The sequence below is a fragment of the Clupea harengus genome, chromosome 25 (assembly GCF_900700415.2).
Source record: "Clupea harengus chromosome 25, Ch_v2.0.2, whole genome shotgun sequence".
NCBI lineage: Eukaryota > Metazoa > Chordata > Actinopteri > Clupeiformes > Clupeidae > Clupea > Clupea harengus.
In genome coordinates, this window is record NC_045176.1 from 10,369,670 (window position 1) to 10,386,758 (window position 17,089).

At 41.1% G+C, this 17,089-nt stretch overlaps 2 protein-coding genes across 4 annotated transcripts; one reads left to right on the plus strand and one right to left on the minus strand.

Moving 5' to 3' along the window:
* Positions 1 to 10,000: 10,000 nt before the first annotated feature.
* LOC105900586 (5-beta-cholestane-3-alpha,7-alpha-diol 12-alpha-hydroxylase) lies at positions 10,001 to 11,840 on the minus strand. Its single transcript, XM_012827915.3, has one exon. The coding sequence runs from the start codon at positions 11,792 to 11,794 to the stop codon at positions 10,259 to 10,261; it is 1,536 nt and encodes a 511-aa protein (XP_012683369.1). The 5' UTR covers positions 11,795 to 11,840; the 3' UTR covers positions 10,001 to 10,258.
* Positions 11,841 to 14,354: 2,514 nt separating this feature from the next.
* Positions 14,355 to 17,077, plus strand: higd1a (HIG1 hypoxia inducible domain family, member 1A). 3 transcript variants are annotated; one of them, XM_031563188.2, is made up of 4 exons: positions 14,355 to 14,494; positions 15,200 to 15,301; positions 15,835 to 15,969; positions 16,058 to 17,077. In XM_031563188.2, the coding sequence occupies exons 2-4, from the start codon at positions 15,226 to 15,228 to the stop codon at positions 16,129 to 16,131; spliced, it is 285 nt and encodes a 94-aa protein (XP_031419048.1). In that variant the 5' UTR covers positions 14,355 to 14,494; positions 15,200 to 15,225; the 3' UTR covers positions 16,132 to 17,077. The 3 variants fall into 3 exon arrangements, with proteins under 3 accessions (XP_031419048.1, XP_012683371.1, XP_031419047.1); XM_012827917.2 differs by lacking the exon at positions 14,355 to 14,494 and adding an exon at positions 14,631 to 14,649; XM_031563187.2 differs by lacking the exon at positions 14,355 to 14,494 and adding an exon at positions 14,702 to 14,833.
* The last annotated feature ends 12 nt before the right edge of the window (positions 17,078 to 17,089 follow it).

Below are 17,089 nucleotides of genomic sequence, written 5' to 3' on the forward strand. Positions count from 1 at the left end.
CCTGGATTGGCTCAGACACCTGGGGTCAGGGAGCTAACTGAGGAGTGAGTGACTGCAACCAATTATAGTATGGGAATGGGGGTAGGCCATGAAGAACCATCTCTTGCAGCAGGTTAGGCAAACTTGATTATCATACAGAACAACAAAAGGTTGCCAGACCTGTTTGCATTAGAAGCCATTACCGGAGTACCGGATCTTTGGATCCGGTACTTTTTTTAATCGCGTCCACACAAAGCCGTGTCAAGAAAAATCTTCGTCCACATGGAAACGCTGGAGCAGAGCAGGGTGGTTGAAAACGCTGTAAAGACGTCATGGAGCATGCGCATTAAGTGACAGAAGACAGAAGTCGAGATCCAACTAGCAATCTTCCTAATTACTGAACGACTTCTCTACCACCTGAAAACACTGTAATTCACGTCAGCTCATATAGGCTATTGCTGACACTTTTACAAACCGGTTTTGAACAATGGTCCGATGCAAATAGATTAAACTGATAGATTAAAGTTAATGTCATCCCTTTCCTAACCAGTTTCTCAACAACATCGATTTAGTTTATGTTGTTGCTGTTATGAAGTGACGCAGCGGGGTTAATAAGGGTTCAGGCTGAGGTTGCGAGGTGGCGCGTGGGGCGTTCACGTCCTCGGGTTAGAAAATGTGCGGATCGGGTGTCCACACGAACACGGATCCGCTGGCGGGTTGGAATCTTTCCAATCTGGAGACCGGATTCAAAAGATTGCGGATTCAGGGACCCAATCCGCTGGGTTCGTGTTGACGGAAGATCCGACAACATTTCTTTCTGGATTCAGGCAATCCAGGTTCCGTGTGGACGGGCCCTTAAACAGTATATATGGCTAGAGTTGGAGATGCCTGTTGTTCAGATCTGCACAGCTGAATCCAGAGTATGTTTCACGTGCTTTGTTACTGCACTTTACTGGAATAAAGACTGATTTCTTCATCAACCACAAAAGAAACATCCTTTTTTCTTACACAAGTAAATGATAACTCATTGATCATCTTCAGTTTCTGTGGTGTTAGTGGTGACTCTTTACCAAAATGTGAATGTACCAATCTCTTCTTTAGTAATATTATAATAATATTAGGTAATGTTTGGTTCATAATTTAGAAGTAATGTAGAGTGTAATCTATGGGTGTAACAGACCATCGGCACGGACATCAGGACGCAGAGAATGGAATTTCAACAGAGTTTATTGAGACTCAGCCAGGGAACGGGGGAAAATGGGAAACAAATAGGGAACAACACACTAACGGGGCGAATGCTCAGAAATATTAATAATTCAAATCAACCAAAACACTGGAGTCTTCACGAAAAACCAAAACTAAATACACAGAGATCAAACTCTGGAGAAACACGAACTCAGGAGATATGAGCTAGAAATAAGTAGAAATTAGCACAAACTAAGGAGATAACCACTTGTCGGTGAGACAGGGGCGCGGAACAGAACGAGGAGATTCATGGTGGACCAGGAGTCGGAATAGATCTCGGAGGAGTAGATGTCTGGGCGGAACGAATGAGATCGTAGGAGTAGATGTTGGGACCTGGAGTCGGAATCCAAGTAACGAAGGAGATCTAGGAGTAGATACCTAGACTTCACGAATCTAAAAGAAACTTGCCATGATTATAGCCCCACGTGGCTGATGCAGAATATAAGGTTTGTGTCCCAAGGTGGGTGCGTCCCTTCATGCTAGCCCCCCCTGAAGTGTGGTATGCTCAAAGCACTTTTTGGGCCATCGCTTGTCAACTGTCACGAAGAATTCCATTTTATGGCAAGCTGGCATCTAGGAGGTGCATGACCCTAGCTTATTACGACACATTTGTGGAGTAGTGCCACCTAGTGAATAATATTCAATGCAAAAATAATGTAAAGGTTGAAAGTTCACGAAAATTGATATGCTGCATCACTACCACATTCTTTGGATGCATGCCCAATTTTGTGAATTTCTTTCAGAGGGGTGCTGCAACTGAAATTTCAATATATCAAGAATGGCTCAAGCTCAAGTTAAACTCTCATGAAAAAGACGATCCGATTCGTATCTCGATACATGGGCACGATACGATACAAGAAAAGATGCATGTTGATAAAAAACGATTCAGTGCGATTCGATGCATGCGATTCAATGTGATTCGATGCAGTTCAATAATTGAAAACACTGCGTTGTGAGGAAACAATGGACCTCATTCTCGAACATTTTCTTAAGTGTCTTCTTAAATATCTTCTTACCAACTTCGAAAGACCAACCTAAGAAAAGATCTCCACCGGATTCATGAACGCCTGGAAATGTGTTCTTAAACCGTCAAAGTGTTCTTAGCTGTGCACTGATTCTTAAATTGAACGCCCTTTCTCATGCACCTGAACTTGCATACAGAAACGCCCCGCCAGCTCCTTATAAGGGCATGTAATTGCAATGTGTGCACACTCCACAGGCAACGCGAAAGCATCACGATGCCTCTGTCTCGGAATCATGATTATAAATGTTAAACATAATTGTTAATGATACAAATATTCTCCTATTTATTATTAATATAATTATTTAAATCCGAGGATGTCTGTAGAATTGATGTGAACGCAATCAATAACGATTTCTCTTCCTTGGCTGAAGTAGCTAGCATAGCATTGGCCATTGAAATGAATGGGGTAGCTAGCATAGTATTGGCCATTGAAATGAATGGGAGTTGTAATCTGTCATTCTCTCCAGGTCTATGTATAATTCTTCCATGTACCTCGGGGCGTTATATGTGAGAATACAGCCTGGTTGGCTTATGCTATGCAGGCTTTGGCCAATGACAGGTTGTCATTGTTCTGACTGAGATCAAATACACCAGGTCAGTGAGTGAGTGTTTTGCATAGCAACTTAACGGAGAGTCAACCGCTAGTGAACCGGTTCATAACTTTTAAACCGAGGCAACGACCGGGTCATGTCATTTTAATACCAAAACAGGACTTCACGCATCGATGTAGTTGTATCTTACACGCTAAAAACGGATATCGATACGTATCGGTTATTTTTTACACCCCTATTGGCTACATTTACTCACATCTCCTAAAGTTCCATTTGGCTCGCTCAACAAAATGGTTACCTATTTATTTTTGCAATTTAGTGGGCTCATTAATAATGTCATATAGATTAAGAAGCTATTCACCCAATTTCAAACAAATCATCCATAAGATGTCGCTACAACAAGTTATACCACGTTTTCCTCTGTTCCTCTGACAGGGTCTATCTTCAAAATTCATTTTGACTTTAAATGCCTATGGAACATTTACAAAATCATTCAATGATAAGGTGATTATACTCTGTCTTTATGAGAAGTCATTTGATTTAGAAGGGTCTGGAGTTAACTTGCTCTGTTATAACAATAAAAACAATACTCTACTGTTAAATGCTCTGAATAAAAATGTGTGCTCAATGAATAAGCACTTCAAATGTAATCATCAGTAGCTATCACTTTAAACATAAGCTTTTCAATGCGCCGTGCTTCATAGTTCACTTTTACCCTTCTCAGGAAACCTTGAAAGAATGTGTGTCACATGTTCAAGGACAAGGTCAGGGTTCACTGATTAACGCCTATTATACTGAGCTATATACCAAGCCATAAAAGCCACCAGGTGCCAGACAACCAATGTAATATGGAGGACAAAGTGTTGTTAAGTTTTGCACAAAGTATTGTAGTGTGCTGTGGAGTTGCATGCTCTTGTGCGTATTTCTGTGCGTAAAACAGGGTGTAATAGCTCGCCCATAATGCAGTGCCTGTAGCCTGTCCTTTGTTCTGGCACCATTACTCACTGTGTTTGTTCTTGTTCTTGTTCTTTGCTCTGTCACCATTGCTCACTGTGTTGTGTCTGCATATAAGATTCCTGCTCTGCTGCCATTATGTATCAGTTGTCTTCCATCTAATACATGATGTGCTTGCCTCTTTACTGCCTACTCCACTACAGTATTGTACTAGTCTACCTTGAAATCATTCCTCACTGATTTGAATTAGACATCCACCTTTGCATAAAAAACAGTACTTTCTGAGCTGGAAGAATGCCCTCTGAACTTGTCCCAGCATGAGATATGGTCTGGTATGGAGAAACCATATGTCTGGGTTGACACACCAGCCTCGCTCACTTGATGAGATGTCTATCTAGATCAGAGGTAAGCCACAAAACATGTCGACCTCCCCTATTCAGCAGAACAGTAAATAAAATACCTAACATTCTCTGTCTAGTGGTGTGATGCATCACCCTTGTGTTCAGAAGTGAGTTGCCCCTAAATCTCAATTTGGGCATGATTCCCTCTACAGTTAATGTCTTTGCCCAGTCATCCCATGTTCTATTTATCCCAGACTGTATTTATCTCTCCCTCAGTCTCCATCCTCTGTTAATGTCTACCACCCTCAGTGGTATGGAAAACTCCCAGTATAATCCCGCAACCATAAGCAAATAAGTCCAAAAGTCATTCAACTAGTATAGTGAATCTGATAAGTGCCTTTCCTGGTGGCAGTGTCTTACCTCTCATTTATCTATACAACTTTAATAGTTGGAGCAACTTCTAATCAGCTTGCTCAAAGCCGGAGTATTGCAACATGATGAAGTGATTGACGTCATGTTCTGTGTCCTTAAGAGGCTGTTAAAGAGAACCTGATGACTGGTGTACTGTCAGGACAGCCAAAATGCTACCAATGACGAACGTTAATAGATGAGTCAGAACTTGACGTGTCAGAACTTGATGACACAGTAGAGTGGTAAAGTTTATGGAAAAAATAAGCTGACTCTTAATTAGTTTACATCTTAATTACTGTATGTCATAGTTATATGAATGGTTAATGAATGAACAGTTTATACATTTAATGGTAAACTTAAATGTTAGTAAAAAAAGTTAAAGTGTAAATAATAACAATTGAATAAACCGAAAAAAGGCCAATTAGACCAAATATATGAATGACCAAATAAACCTGAATGCATGAGATGAAGATAACATAATCAAAATCTGAGATGAATGAGTGAGTGAGAGAAAGACAATGAAGGAGGGACAGACAAGCAGAGGAAGACAGTATCCCTCTCCACTAAAGATGAGCCAGGAAAAGAAGAGACCAGAGACAGAAGAAGAGGTTAACCCCAAACATTCTAAATGTCTTGTTTTATACCTCAAGACTATTGCCATGCATTTGCCACAAACAAATACCATAATACCACATTCTGCCCCTGACACCCTGTGAGAATGGCCCGAGCCGGCCATCTCACGATGTGGGATGTAGGCTTCTGGATCGTGGTTCCAGGTAGGCAGGAGAACACACAGCGCAGGAGACAGTGGCTTTCTTATAAAAATACAGATATATTTATTTACAAAAACACAGGGACTCGAACCCCAAAAACATATATACAAAAAACAGGGTATTCACAACCCCACAAACAGAGAAACATACACTGAACAAAACTAAACCTTTTAAAACAGGCCAGGTACAACTCTGTACTCTTGACAGGTTTCGTCTATGTACCTGCCTCAGCTTCTTGCAGCCTGTCCAGTCTGTCTCTCGAACTACAATGAGGTATGCCTTTTAATAAGGCAGCCCATGGGGCTAATTTGACCCAATCAGTCCCAATTGGCCAGCATCCACAGGTGCAGGGGAACCCAGACCCAACCATTACGGTGGGGGAGTCCAGCTTTTCTCCCCTCGTGGACCACAGTGAGAGGGGGAGGGAGTTCACCTTTTCACACTTCTGATGGAACTGCAAAATAGCTATTCTACTGTTATTCTGTATCATTTGTATCTTTAACATATATTGATGTTTCCTGCTCTGATTGGCTGTTGCATGGTGGTTATTGTGTGAGCATATACATGCTCATATAGGGGACTGATGGAACTGGAAATATTGCTATTCTGTTGTTGTAAGACATTAACTCCTTATTTTGTATCTGCAACTCATTTTGGATGTGTACTCTGTCTGTCTCACTGAGACCTGAACAAAAGGCATGTGAACCCCTTCCCCCCCCAGATAGCCTCCTTCCTGCTAAAACTCTTTGTACCCTGGTATCACCCACTCCCCCCATAGGTGAACCCCTCACCCCACTGTCTCACCTAAAGGGTGTGGTGATCCCCTCCCCTATTGTATTCTACCTGACTGAAATGTATAAATGCCAACTCATTCTGCTATCAGGTAGGCCTTTCTCTAAGCACCAGCTGAGAGGGGGTCTCCACGCCGAAATAAACTCCAGAGATCTGACTTCGTCCTCCGGCCCCTTCTTCAACTTAAGCGTGCTCATTGAGATTCTCTCAGATGGTCCTTCGAGCCGGGGGAGATCTACATCTCCCCGAAAGAGCAGAGAATCCGAGCCGACGCTTCATACATTGTGAATGGGACAGGTAAGCTATTTACGCTCATTCTATGTGCAGAATTGTTTTGACCAGAGTACATAAGGGTGTAGGCTGTGAACAAAGGTTGGATACATTATTTGAGTTCCGGGATTTAAATAGGACTACTTACAGTGTCGAACTTTTACAGGGTGAAAAACTTTTCAAACTCGCAATTTTAGCTGACCGAGTGCAGGCATTTGCTTATCAGAGCGAGGCGGTTTGATTTGATATCCGAGTAAACTGTAATAATTGCAACAATTGTATGGGTTATAGTGAGTTGCGTGGTAAGGGTAATCTTGATCAGAGCGTGGAGAATTAAAATTGCCGTCAAAGGCATTTAAACTCATAGTTCAAGCTGGCCGCAGTATAGAGAGCTCAGTTGAAAACTTCTGCACATAGAAAAGTCCCGTTCACTACAATTTACTTTATTGTTCATTGAAAGGACCAGGACGAGTCAGTTTCTGAGGTTTGTTTCGGCGTGATATGTGTTTGTCTGTCCCATGTTTTATGTTCATTGTGTAAGCCTATGTGCGTCGATCTGTGACTTTTATAAGATGGGCCTACATGATTTTTTACTCTGAGATAAGATCATTGTATGTTGTGTTACAATTACGAGTATGGGCCCACAATAGGTTGGGATGCCCCTTTTAAAAAAGCATCCCATGCTCATTGTTCAAGTGACCGGCCGCTGTCTGATAGTCAAATCACACCATTGAATAGTGAGGAGGCAGACATCTGCTAACTCTTTGTGTTGTGTGTTGCACACGTGTTGTAATCTAAATTAATATCTCTTGTCTTTGTTTCCCCTCGAGTCAATCAACGCGTGTCCTGAGCGAACGAGTGCGTGTGTGTAAATGGGCTGGCCAGCCGTTGTATGAATGGACTTAACACGACTCAATTCCACTCACCGACTGAGTGAGAATATACCAGGACATACTTTTGACCACTGACTTCGTTTTGTTTATTGTCTGGTATGATTTAAGTCTGACAATGCCTTGCTTTACCCTGTATATACTTTTCAATGGTGATAGCATCCAAGCTATCATATGGGGGAGTTAAAGGCTCTTTGTGACTTATCTACTGACAGTGCTTACACTATTTTATGTTGTCCTTTTATTTTGTCGAAGTTTGTGCCTTTTCTCTTTGTTTGTTCCACCCTTATCCCTGTAATTTTGCCCAAGCCGTGTGCCTTGACTGTTGTCAAGTACTCTTGCACATTCCTGTTACCAAACCCCCCTCCCCCTCTCTCACAATCAAATGCTTTCTGTTAAACCCTCATACTGTTGTTGTTGGAAATCTGATGAGTACCCGCAGCCAAGAATTCGGACCCTGAGGTCACCCAACACTTCACGTCCAGTCAGAGCAGAAGATTAACCCTCCCCTGCCCAACAGGAGCAAGGGGAAACAGCATCAGCTGCCACCAACACACCGCATCTAACACCTCCCTGTTTCTGTGTGTCCTGGGACTTTTTGGCCTCCTGGAGCGGTGGGCCCAGGCTGAGGTGATGGGCTGTCCACCTTTCCCCAGAGATACACACACTCACCCTAAACTGAAGGACTATTGACAACCCTATGACCACAATGGACACCTGTACTCTTCAACCGGCCATCCACATGCTTCGTGTTCCTGATTCAGCACTTCTTGTCATGGTAGAGACTACCCACCCAGAATACTCACATACATGGCAGAAGGACTCTGCATATGGGTTCTGGGTGTTTACATGATAATCCTTGTGTGAGCATAGAAATGCTCATATAGGGGACTGATGGAACCGCATATTGATGTTTTCCTGGCCTGATTTGTTGTTGCATGGTGGTTCTTGTGTGAGCATATAAATGCTCATATAGGGGACTGATGGAACTGCAAAATAGCTATTCTACTGTTATTCTGTATCATTTGTATCTTTAACATATATTGATGTTTCCTGCTCTGATTGGCTGTTGCATGGTGGTTATTGTGTGAGCATATAAATGCTCATATAGGGGACTGATGGAACTTGAAATATTGCTATTCTGTTGTTGTAAGACATTAACTCCTTATTTTGTATCTGCAACTCATTTTGGATGTGTACTCTGTCTGTCTCACTGAGACCTGAACAAAAGGCATGTGAACCCCTTCCCCCCCAGATAGCCTCCTTCCTGCTAAAACTCTTTGTACCCTGGTATTACCCCCCTCCGCCCATAGGTGAACCCCTCACCCCACTGTCTCACCTAAAGGGTGTGGTCATCCCCTCCCCTATTGTATTCTACCTGACTGAAATGTATAAATGCCAACTAATTCTGCTATCAGGTAGGCCTTTCTCTAAGCACCAGCTGAAAGGGGGTCTCCACGCCGAAATAAACTCCAGAGACCTGACTTCGTCCTCCGGTCCCTTCTTCAACTTAAGCGTGCTCATTGAGATTCTCTCACTTCCCTCCCCTTCTGGAGTCTCGCCACATGAGTGGCGGGACAAGTCGGCCACCCCGTTCTGGCTCCACCTGCTGCTCCAGCTCCAGCTGAGCCACCGGTGGTAGGCTCTCTCCTGCCCGTGCCAGTCTCCTTTCTGCTTGCTTCCACCCAGTGTCTCCGTTAGCGTACCATCCCACCACTGCCACCAAATGTGAGGGACCGGGCGGTCACCCCACGTTGTTCTGGGAGGTCGCGACTGGACTGGGTGGTAGTTGGGAAGAAGGGTGCAGGAGATGGTGGCTTTCATATAAAAATATATTTCTTATTTATTCACCTGGGGGATTCTCTACATCAACCCCAAACCAGTGCACACAAAATAAACAAACATAAATCACAGAGACAAAACGCACTCACAGTGCTACATTTAACTAGGCACCATTTCCTTTGCAGAATCAAACTAGGCACAATTCACTTAGCAGAATCAGACTATGCACAATTAACCACGCAGACTTAACTAGGCACAATTTAAAGTTAACTTTACAGCCTAAGGTGCCATTAATGCCGATAAATTGCAGTGGTGAGTTACATCGATTAGTTCCTAGTTCTAGGGTAAATGCCACCATCTTGTTCTAAGATTTTATTTTCTTCTTAAGTATTTATTCTGGCTTCTTAAGATCTGTGCATGGTAGAGCAGTTTGTGAGCATAATAACGTGATAACTGTGTAGGTGATTTTTAGAGTATGGTCAGGATTAACATTATGGAAAGAAAAGAATATTGTCTTTGAGCTTAATGTGAAGTTGATATCTGTCAAGTAGCATTAATCAGCACACTTGAAGGTGGCACAGAGTTGGTACTTAGTGCTTATTTGTGTATCTTTCCTGCTATGGAAGGTAGTGGGGTTTTGAATAAAATAATAGTTTGTTACACTGAGTATGAATGAGCGAAAACATACACAGAAATAAATTAAAATTAACAACATTCTTTAAGTGAAATAAAAAAAATATGTAGGACACAGTAAAATTCACTTAAATTATTTTGGTCACCTCACATGATTTCAATAAGGGTACGCCCTGAAAAAGATTTGATTGTGAATTTGCTCAATATAAAAGCGTATAATAATGAATAATGTTGCCTCACTCCTTTTGAGTGGTAGTGTTGAGTCCAGCATATCATTTTTTACAGGGAAGACAGAGAGAATGAAAGTCTGCAAAAGTGTTTTTTAAAATATCCATTTTATTCCAAGCCTTTTTTATTAGTTATTAACATTTCTTTCCAAGCAAAACTAAAAAATTACCACAATGATCTGTTTAAGTCAAATTGATTCACTTCGTCTTTTGAATATAAAACTAATGGTGACTGATCAAGATATATTGGGAAGTATATGTGATTTCATTGGCATTCATTTCATAAACCTATAAAAGTATAAATCATATACAGTAAATGTTGTAGTTATTGAAGATGTATGCATACATTGTTTACACACAACACAAAACACACAAATCTCATTATATCAGAATTTAAGCCTATATTTGAAGGGAATGTCTTGCGTGGGCTGCATTGACCCAAATCCCCAACGCCTTACATCAATATCAGGAATCTTCACCTCAGGGTTTTTCAGCTCAAAGTCAAAGTATGACAGCAGTAGAAAGATAAACTGCTTCAACTCATTGGTGGCAAAAAAGCGCCCTGGACACATGGACACACCAGCCCCCCAGGGCATGGTGTAGTATTTCACTTTTTTCCCTTTTTTGTAGAAATCTGTCAATCTTTCACCATTTGAAGTGAGGAAACGGTCATATTTGAAAGTGGTTGGATCAGGGTGAACTTCTGGATCCATTTGCACAGCTGTGTAGGGGAAAAGAGCCACTCTGTCTCCCTCCCGGATGCTATACTCACAACCATCAGCCATCTTCAAGGATAAGTCTTGCAGTACAGCACGGGTGAGGACAGGTGCGGCTGTTAAACGTAAGGTCTCCTCCACAGTGCTGTCAAGAACTGGTGTCTTCAGGAGCATGTCCCTGGTCAGGTCAACGAGGGGTCCTCCACGCTTCACCTCCTGCCCACTCTCGAGCAGTACCTGTTCCACCTCAGCTCGCACCGCCTTCATGGCTTCAGGATGCTTCATCAGAAAGAGAAGCAGCCAAAAGGCAGAAGGGCCTGTGTTTCCTTGCGATGCCCAAAGGAGAAGAAACATAAACCGGTTCTGCATGTATTCCTCCATTCCGTTTTCAGCTCTGACTTGCTGCTGGTCCAGGACCCAACCACTGATGTTATCTCTGTTATTCATTTTCTGTACTGACAGCATATCCCAGAAAATCTTTTTCAGACGCTCTGCCTCCATCTTCTGACTAGGGCCAAGGACGCCATATGCCAGATTAGGGAAAAGCTGATCATACTTGCGGAACTCATAAAAAAGTTCATCTGATTCCAGGCGATCTGCTTTGCAGGCTTTCTCCAGGCTCCCTGACTTTGTGGCTGTCTCATTGCCAAACAATGCCAGATATCCTGCTCGAAAAACAATGTTGTAGCTGTATTTGAAAAGTCCATCTTCCTGCCAGCCATTTTGATGGTCTCCTGAACCAACACTGTGCAGCATAAGATTCTGGAGGTTGCTCATCATAGCCTGGGTCATTACAACTAGCCCATCACCCATTAGATGCTTGTTGCTGTACATTTGGAGGAACTTGTGGTCACCTTCCATAGAGTAATATCCAAATACTCTTTCAACAAGTTTTTTTGCAAACTCATTGAAATCTAGTTTTGCTCTGGCCTCTTTCACAACTGATCCAAATGACAAAGGGTCCATGATGAATGTGAAATAAAAACCGCCCAGCTGCACTGTGAAAATATCTCCATGTTTTTCTTTCATTCGCTCTAAAAACTTTGCAGTATCTCTCCTGAACTCAAGAACATGTCCCAACCATGGCAGAAGGCCTCTATCAAGTGGAGGCTCACCGGGACGGCGTCTGCGGAAGGCTCCCAGGAGATACAGCCCACCGAGAACAGAAAGGAAAAGAGCAAGCAAAACGGATAGAATCAGGTTCATAGTTGTTGTCTTGCTCAGTCTCTGAGTAACACTGAGCTTTGTGGTAACTGCTTTGCCCTAGAAACAGAGCTTGTGCTCCTCCCCTTTTTGCTCTTCCCCTTTTGGAAGGAATTCCCTGGCAGAAGTTCAATCCCCAAAGTCAGTGTTCACATGCACACGTGAAGATAACAGTCACTGACACAAATCAATGAGGCCATGCTATTGATAACAAAGGATGTCGCAGTTAATGATTAGACAACAGTAACCACAAAATGTCTGTCACCTTTAACATTCTACAGTAAAGCACACCCATCAGGTGAAATATTGTTCAGGTAAAATATTATTTTACAACATTACAACCAATGTCAATGACCTTTCATATATATATTTAATTATTATTATTATTATTTTCATATCACTATCCAATAACAATAATAATAATAATAATAATATGTGATTGCTTGCACAATCATATAACAACTGTACACTAGTCACTGGTCAATAGGCAGAAGTCAACTGTCAGCTATGTCAGGTCTTTGAGAGATAAGAGCATACTTCCTAATGCTGGGTGACAAGGAGAAAAGGTGAGTAGATGGCTGGAACTAAGAGGTTAAATTAGGCTAAATGTAAGCTTTATGGGGCAGTCCATAGATTCATGAGGAAACATGCTTCTTACTTTGAAATTATATTCATGAGCAGATGTAAGATACCATTCAATCAAAGCTAGTTCACATCAACTGTAAATATTAATGACCTCTAATTCCATACAGCTGTATAACTAGCATTTACTTTCTTGCAATAACTTCAATAAACTACAATACATTCACTGTAATTCATATTATTGTCAAACTAAATGTTCAACTCTGTAACACCTAGTTATCCAACCAAATTCCATTTTGAGGCTTTGTAATCAGCACGATGCCAGTCTGGCACACCAGAAACAGACTATGTGACTATGTGGTTTTGTAAAATTGTGACTGACGTAGCAACATAAAAGCTATTAGTTGACATTGATTGACTGACATTGACAAAAGCCGCCCCGGCCACTAATGCAGGAGGCTGCGGTCCATCAGGACCAAAACCTCACGCCACAAAACCAGCTTCTTCCTGGCTGCCGTTGGCCTTATTAACAAGGCCCGGGACCCCCACCTGACGTGGACTCTTATCCCGCCCCCACACCTCAAGTCTGTGTTATGTTAACACACACTACATTGCTCACTGCACATTGCGGATTCACTTTTGCACTCCTACCTTCCTCTTTGCATTTGACCTCTAATATACTTTTTTATATACATTTTTTTATATATATTGTATCCTATATACTGTATTTCATCTGAAGTACTTCTCTCATGTGTAGTACTTAGTGTGTTTTTATGTTATGTGTAGTACTTATTGTGTTTGTATGTTTTTATGTTCACTGTATGCACCTACACACCAGAACAAATTCGAGGTAGGTGTAAACCTACTTGGCAATAAATACTATTCTGATTCTGATTCTGATGAACCCCAACTCCAGTTGGAATCATTGGTCATAATTTTATGTGTGTTAATGTTATTTTATTTGAAAGTGCCATGTAAAGACCCGTAAATTGTGGCCTACAGTCAACTGGTTCCGGTTTCATTTCACAGATACATTTACACACAGTCAACTGTAAAAGAAATGATAATGACAATGAACTCTGATGTAACAGGTTTTTAACTCTAACAAAATTGTGTCCCAGATTAAAAAGCAACTTGACCTGAAAAAAAGTGACTGCTGATGAATGAACAACTTCACGAGATTATTTCATGCATTGTAGTCTTGTAGTCCTCATACATGTTCAGAGCTTGCACAAAACACTGACTCCTTTGATAAAAGGAAATGTCATCTGACCATGACCTAAAGGGAGTGAAGCTGTTTTCCATCTTCATTGAGTCACCATATTACCTGCTCAACATCCTTGCAAATAAGGCTTCTTTATAGGACCACATGAAGCAAACTTCCTTCTTGGCTTTACTCAGAATCCAAAAACAGAACATATTTGATCATGGGTGGTATAGCCTACTGGTCAGTTTGCTGACAGTGAATCTGCAAAAGTGAATCGCTGATGCAAACTTTTACCTTTCGAATAGGAAATCCTGGATGGAAACGGTTGTGGAGTGTCCATTTTTAATTCGCATAACACAGTGGATGGGAACACCCATAGACTAGCGAATTTTCATAAATGCTCTGAAAATATGCAAATGATTTGGAAACCCAGCTACTGATAAACTGTTAAAGTATTGCACAATTCAGCTGATCGGGCATGATCGCGTTATAGTCAAGGTCCGTCCGACAGGCACATACTGTTCTACAGGACACGGCTGAGATCACCGTCACTGGTTACATCAGAGCAGTCTCCGAGGTTACATCAACTTTTTTGTGCTCGTGCTCACGTGGCATTCTGGACAACTGAGTTAACTCAGAGTAGTGTGAGCATTTAATATTTACAGAGATAAGTCAAATGTTGAATTCAGTTAATCTGAACAAAGATTCCATGGAATATGAATAGGGTCGTATTACAGTGAGCTGTGTTGTTTTGGGTTTCTTTTATGAGAGTGATATAAGAAGAAAAGAAAACTCGTAGCAAATCTCTTTCTTCCGCCCCTACGTCAGTAAAACGTCACTCTTCGTCACTAGGAACGACCTACACTTGCCGTGTCCGCTGCTCTCCCACGTGAACAGAGATACATTCATAGCTGGTGAGTACTGCGTTGTTTTAAGAATGTTTCCTAAAAGTCATGTTGTAAGTTATCACACGTTTAGCCCTGCCAAGGATTCGGTATAGTTGAATATTGTAACAATATTTAAGTTTATTTAACCGGAGGAAGGAGGCTACCCGGCGTTCTAAGAATGAGTGAGTGGGGGGGCGGGGCTCACTTGCATTAGCATTAGCTTACGTTTTAATAGTTCTGTCTGTGGAATAGGCTGATACATGTTGTTTTTGAAAAGTATTGTTATGTCTGTTAACTTAAGGCCACCATAAATGAGGCGTAGGCTATGGCTCTCTTAGTATGGTTGTATGGATAATCCGAAAAGTGGTGAGCTAATTTTGTGACGAAGTTGTCAAAGTCGTTTGTTTGACTTGAATAGTGTTTTGTTAGATGTTGGTTCTAATCAGTAGTCTACACTGTACCAGCCTTTTGCAGCGAATTTAGACCAGTAGCCTACCTAGATCTTCCATTAACACGTCATGTTATGCGAAATGGTTTATTTATGGTCTACATGGATGATGCCACTTCCTCGTTATATAAGTGAAGGACTTGCACAACTAGAACGGTTGTCATTTGAATGGTATTATCTTAATGAAAGAAACACTGCATTGAAATGCCACTTGTACAATGGTCTCGCCTTTTTATTCTACTTGAGGTCTATTGTGATTAAATCTTACTTTTCCTTCTTTCAAGATCTTGGAATTCATCCTACAGTCAAGATGTCTGCAGTGGAATATGATGAACATGAGTCCAAGTTTATGCGTAAAGCTAAAGAAAATCCATTTGTTCCTGCAGGTAAATAATAAACATTTTCATTTATAATGTGAACTAGCTGTACTGTTGTATCAAACCAACACCATCCCTGTTTGACATTTGTATTGCTATGGCATACAGTAGATCTAGTTCTCATATTATTCACAAGTCACAAGTCTTTTATTGTCAGATGCACAGAGTGACACAGGGTCAGACTGGGCACTGAAATTCTTAGGACAAGGCACCACACAACAACTTACCATAGCATAACATAGCAAACATAATATAACATAACATAACATGACATACACTCTGTACAAGTACTCTGAACATAATTTACATGTAATAACATATAATAACCTTACTAAATATACAATACAATATGCTAAAACATATACCAACCTATACATATAATACTAACATATATACATATAACATATAATACACATATAGTAACATATAATAAACTAAACTACAGACAAATGAAACCTGAAACTTACTATAAGATAAAGAAACCTGAAACTTACCATAAGATTAAAAAAATACCACAAAATTATTTTTTTCTTTCTCAACAGGAATGGCTGGATGTGTAGCTATTGTTGCCTATGGGCTCTTCAAACTGAAAAGCCGTGGAAACACAAAGATGTCAGTGCACCTTATTCACATGCGTGTAGGAGCCCAGGGTTTTATTGTTGGAGCAATGACCATAGGTATGGTTCTGACTTGTATCTGGCTGTCTGTATCTGCCTCTTGTCATTTAAATAAACGTATGCTTCAAAGTTTTCTCTTTCTCTGTAGGTGTCCTCTACTCAATGTACCAAGACTACGTGGTGAAGCCCATGGCAGAACAGAAAGCCCTGAAGAGCAAATGAATTTTGTTATTTATTTTTTATTAATTTGAACCTCATTTGTTTTTGACATGGTGTTATTAATGGACTCAAGTAGTAGTTTTTAAGTGATGGGAATCTTATTCCATTTCATATTTGCTGTGCCTCAGATTTCTGGGGTCATCATACTGTATCGTTGTGCCTTATCAAGGGGAAAACAACCCTGTATTGTTACTTTCTTTACTAAAGAAAAGAGTGAAAAGCTGTGAACACACCTGGCAGGCATATAGTCCTGCTTGTCTCTGTAGGTAGGCTACATGAAAGTGGGGAAAAAATCCAGGTTTGCTACTTGTGGAGGACTCCACTCGCCCCTGGGAAAGCACTAGATTACTTTAAGCAATACCAACTGTTTTATTTCTAAGAGCCTTGAGCTGTATTTAGTCTTATTTATTTCATGATGTTAATGCACCTTATTCTCTGCTCCTCTATTAAAACTATGAAAGGAAAGGTTCTGTTTTATTGCTGTCTCTTGTCTTCTGACAGCCATCACTGAAATGGTTGCTTATGGAAAATAATGTATTCTACTTCCCTAGGAAAAGTAAGTAAAATGTCATCTTTGTATGGTTGCATTACATTGCAGGTAATCTTGTAAACAGGTATCTGAAGCAGTAGTTGATCTCTAGGAGCCGCATTTAAGTTTAATTTAATTTTCCGAATCTATTCATTTTTCGTATTTGTGTTTGGCAAGTGTGCACCCTCTACAGGTGGTGAGGGTGGGTGCTGCCCTATAAATTGGTCTGATTTGCGCATGGCGGGGAGAAGGCGGGTGATCAAGCCATACCGTTATTGACCTCAGCCAGTTCGGTCATACTCAGTCACGGTCTACTACGGCCTACTCAACTGTGAGCATTGGCCTCTTGACCCTAGTGCGGACTGAATGGAGTTATGTTTCATGTTTATTTTTTGTTGCAATAAATGGTTCAGAAACACAGCGGGAACACGA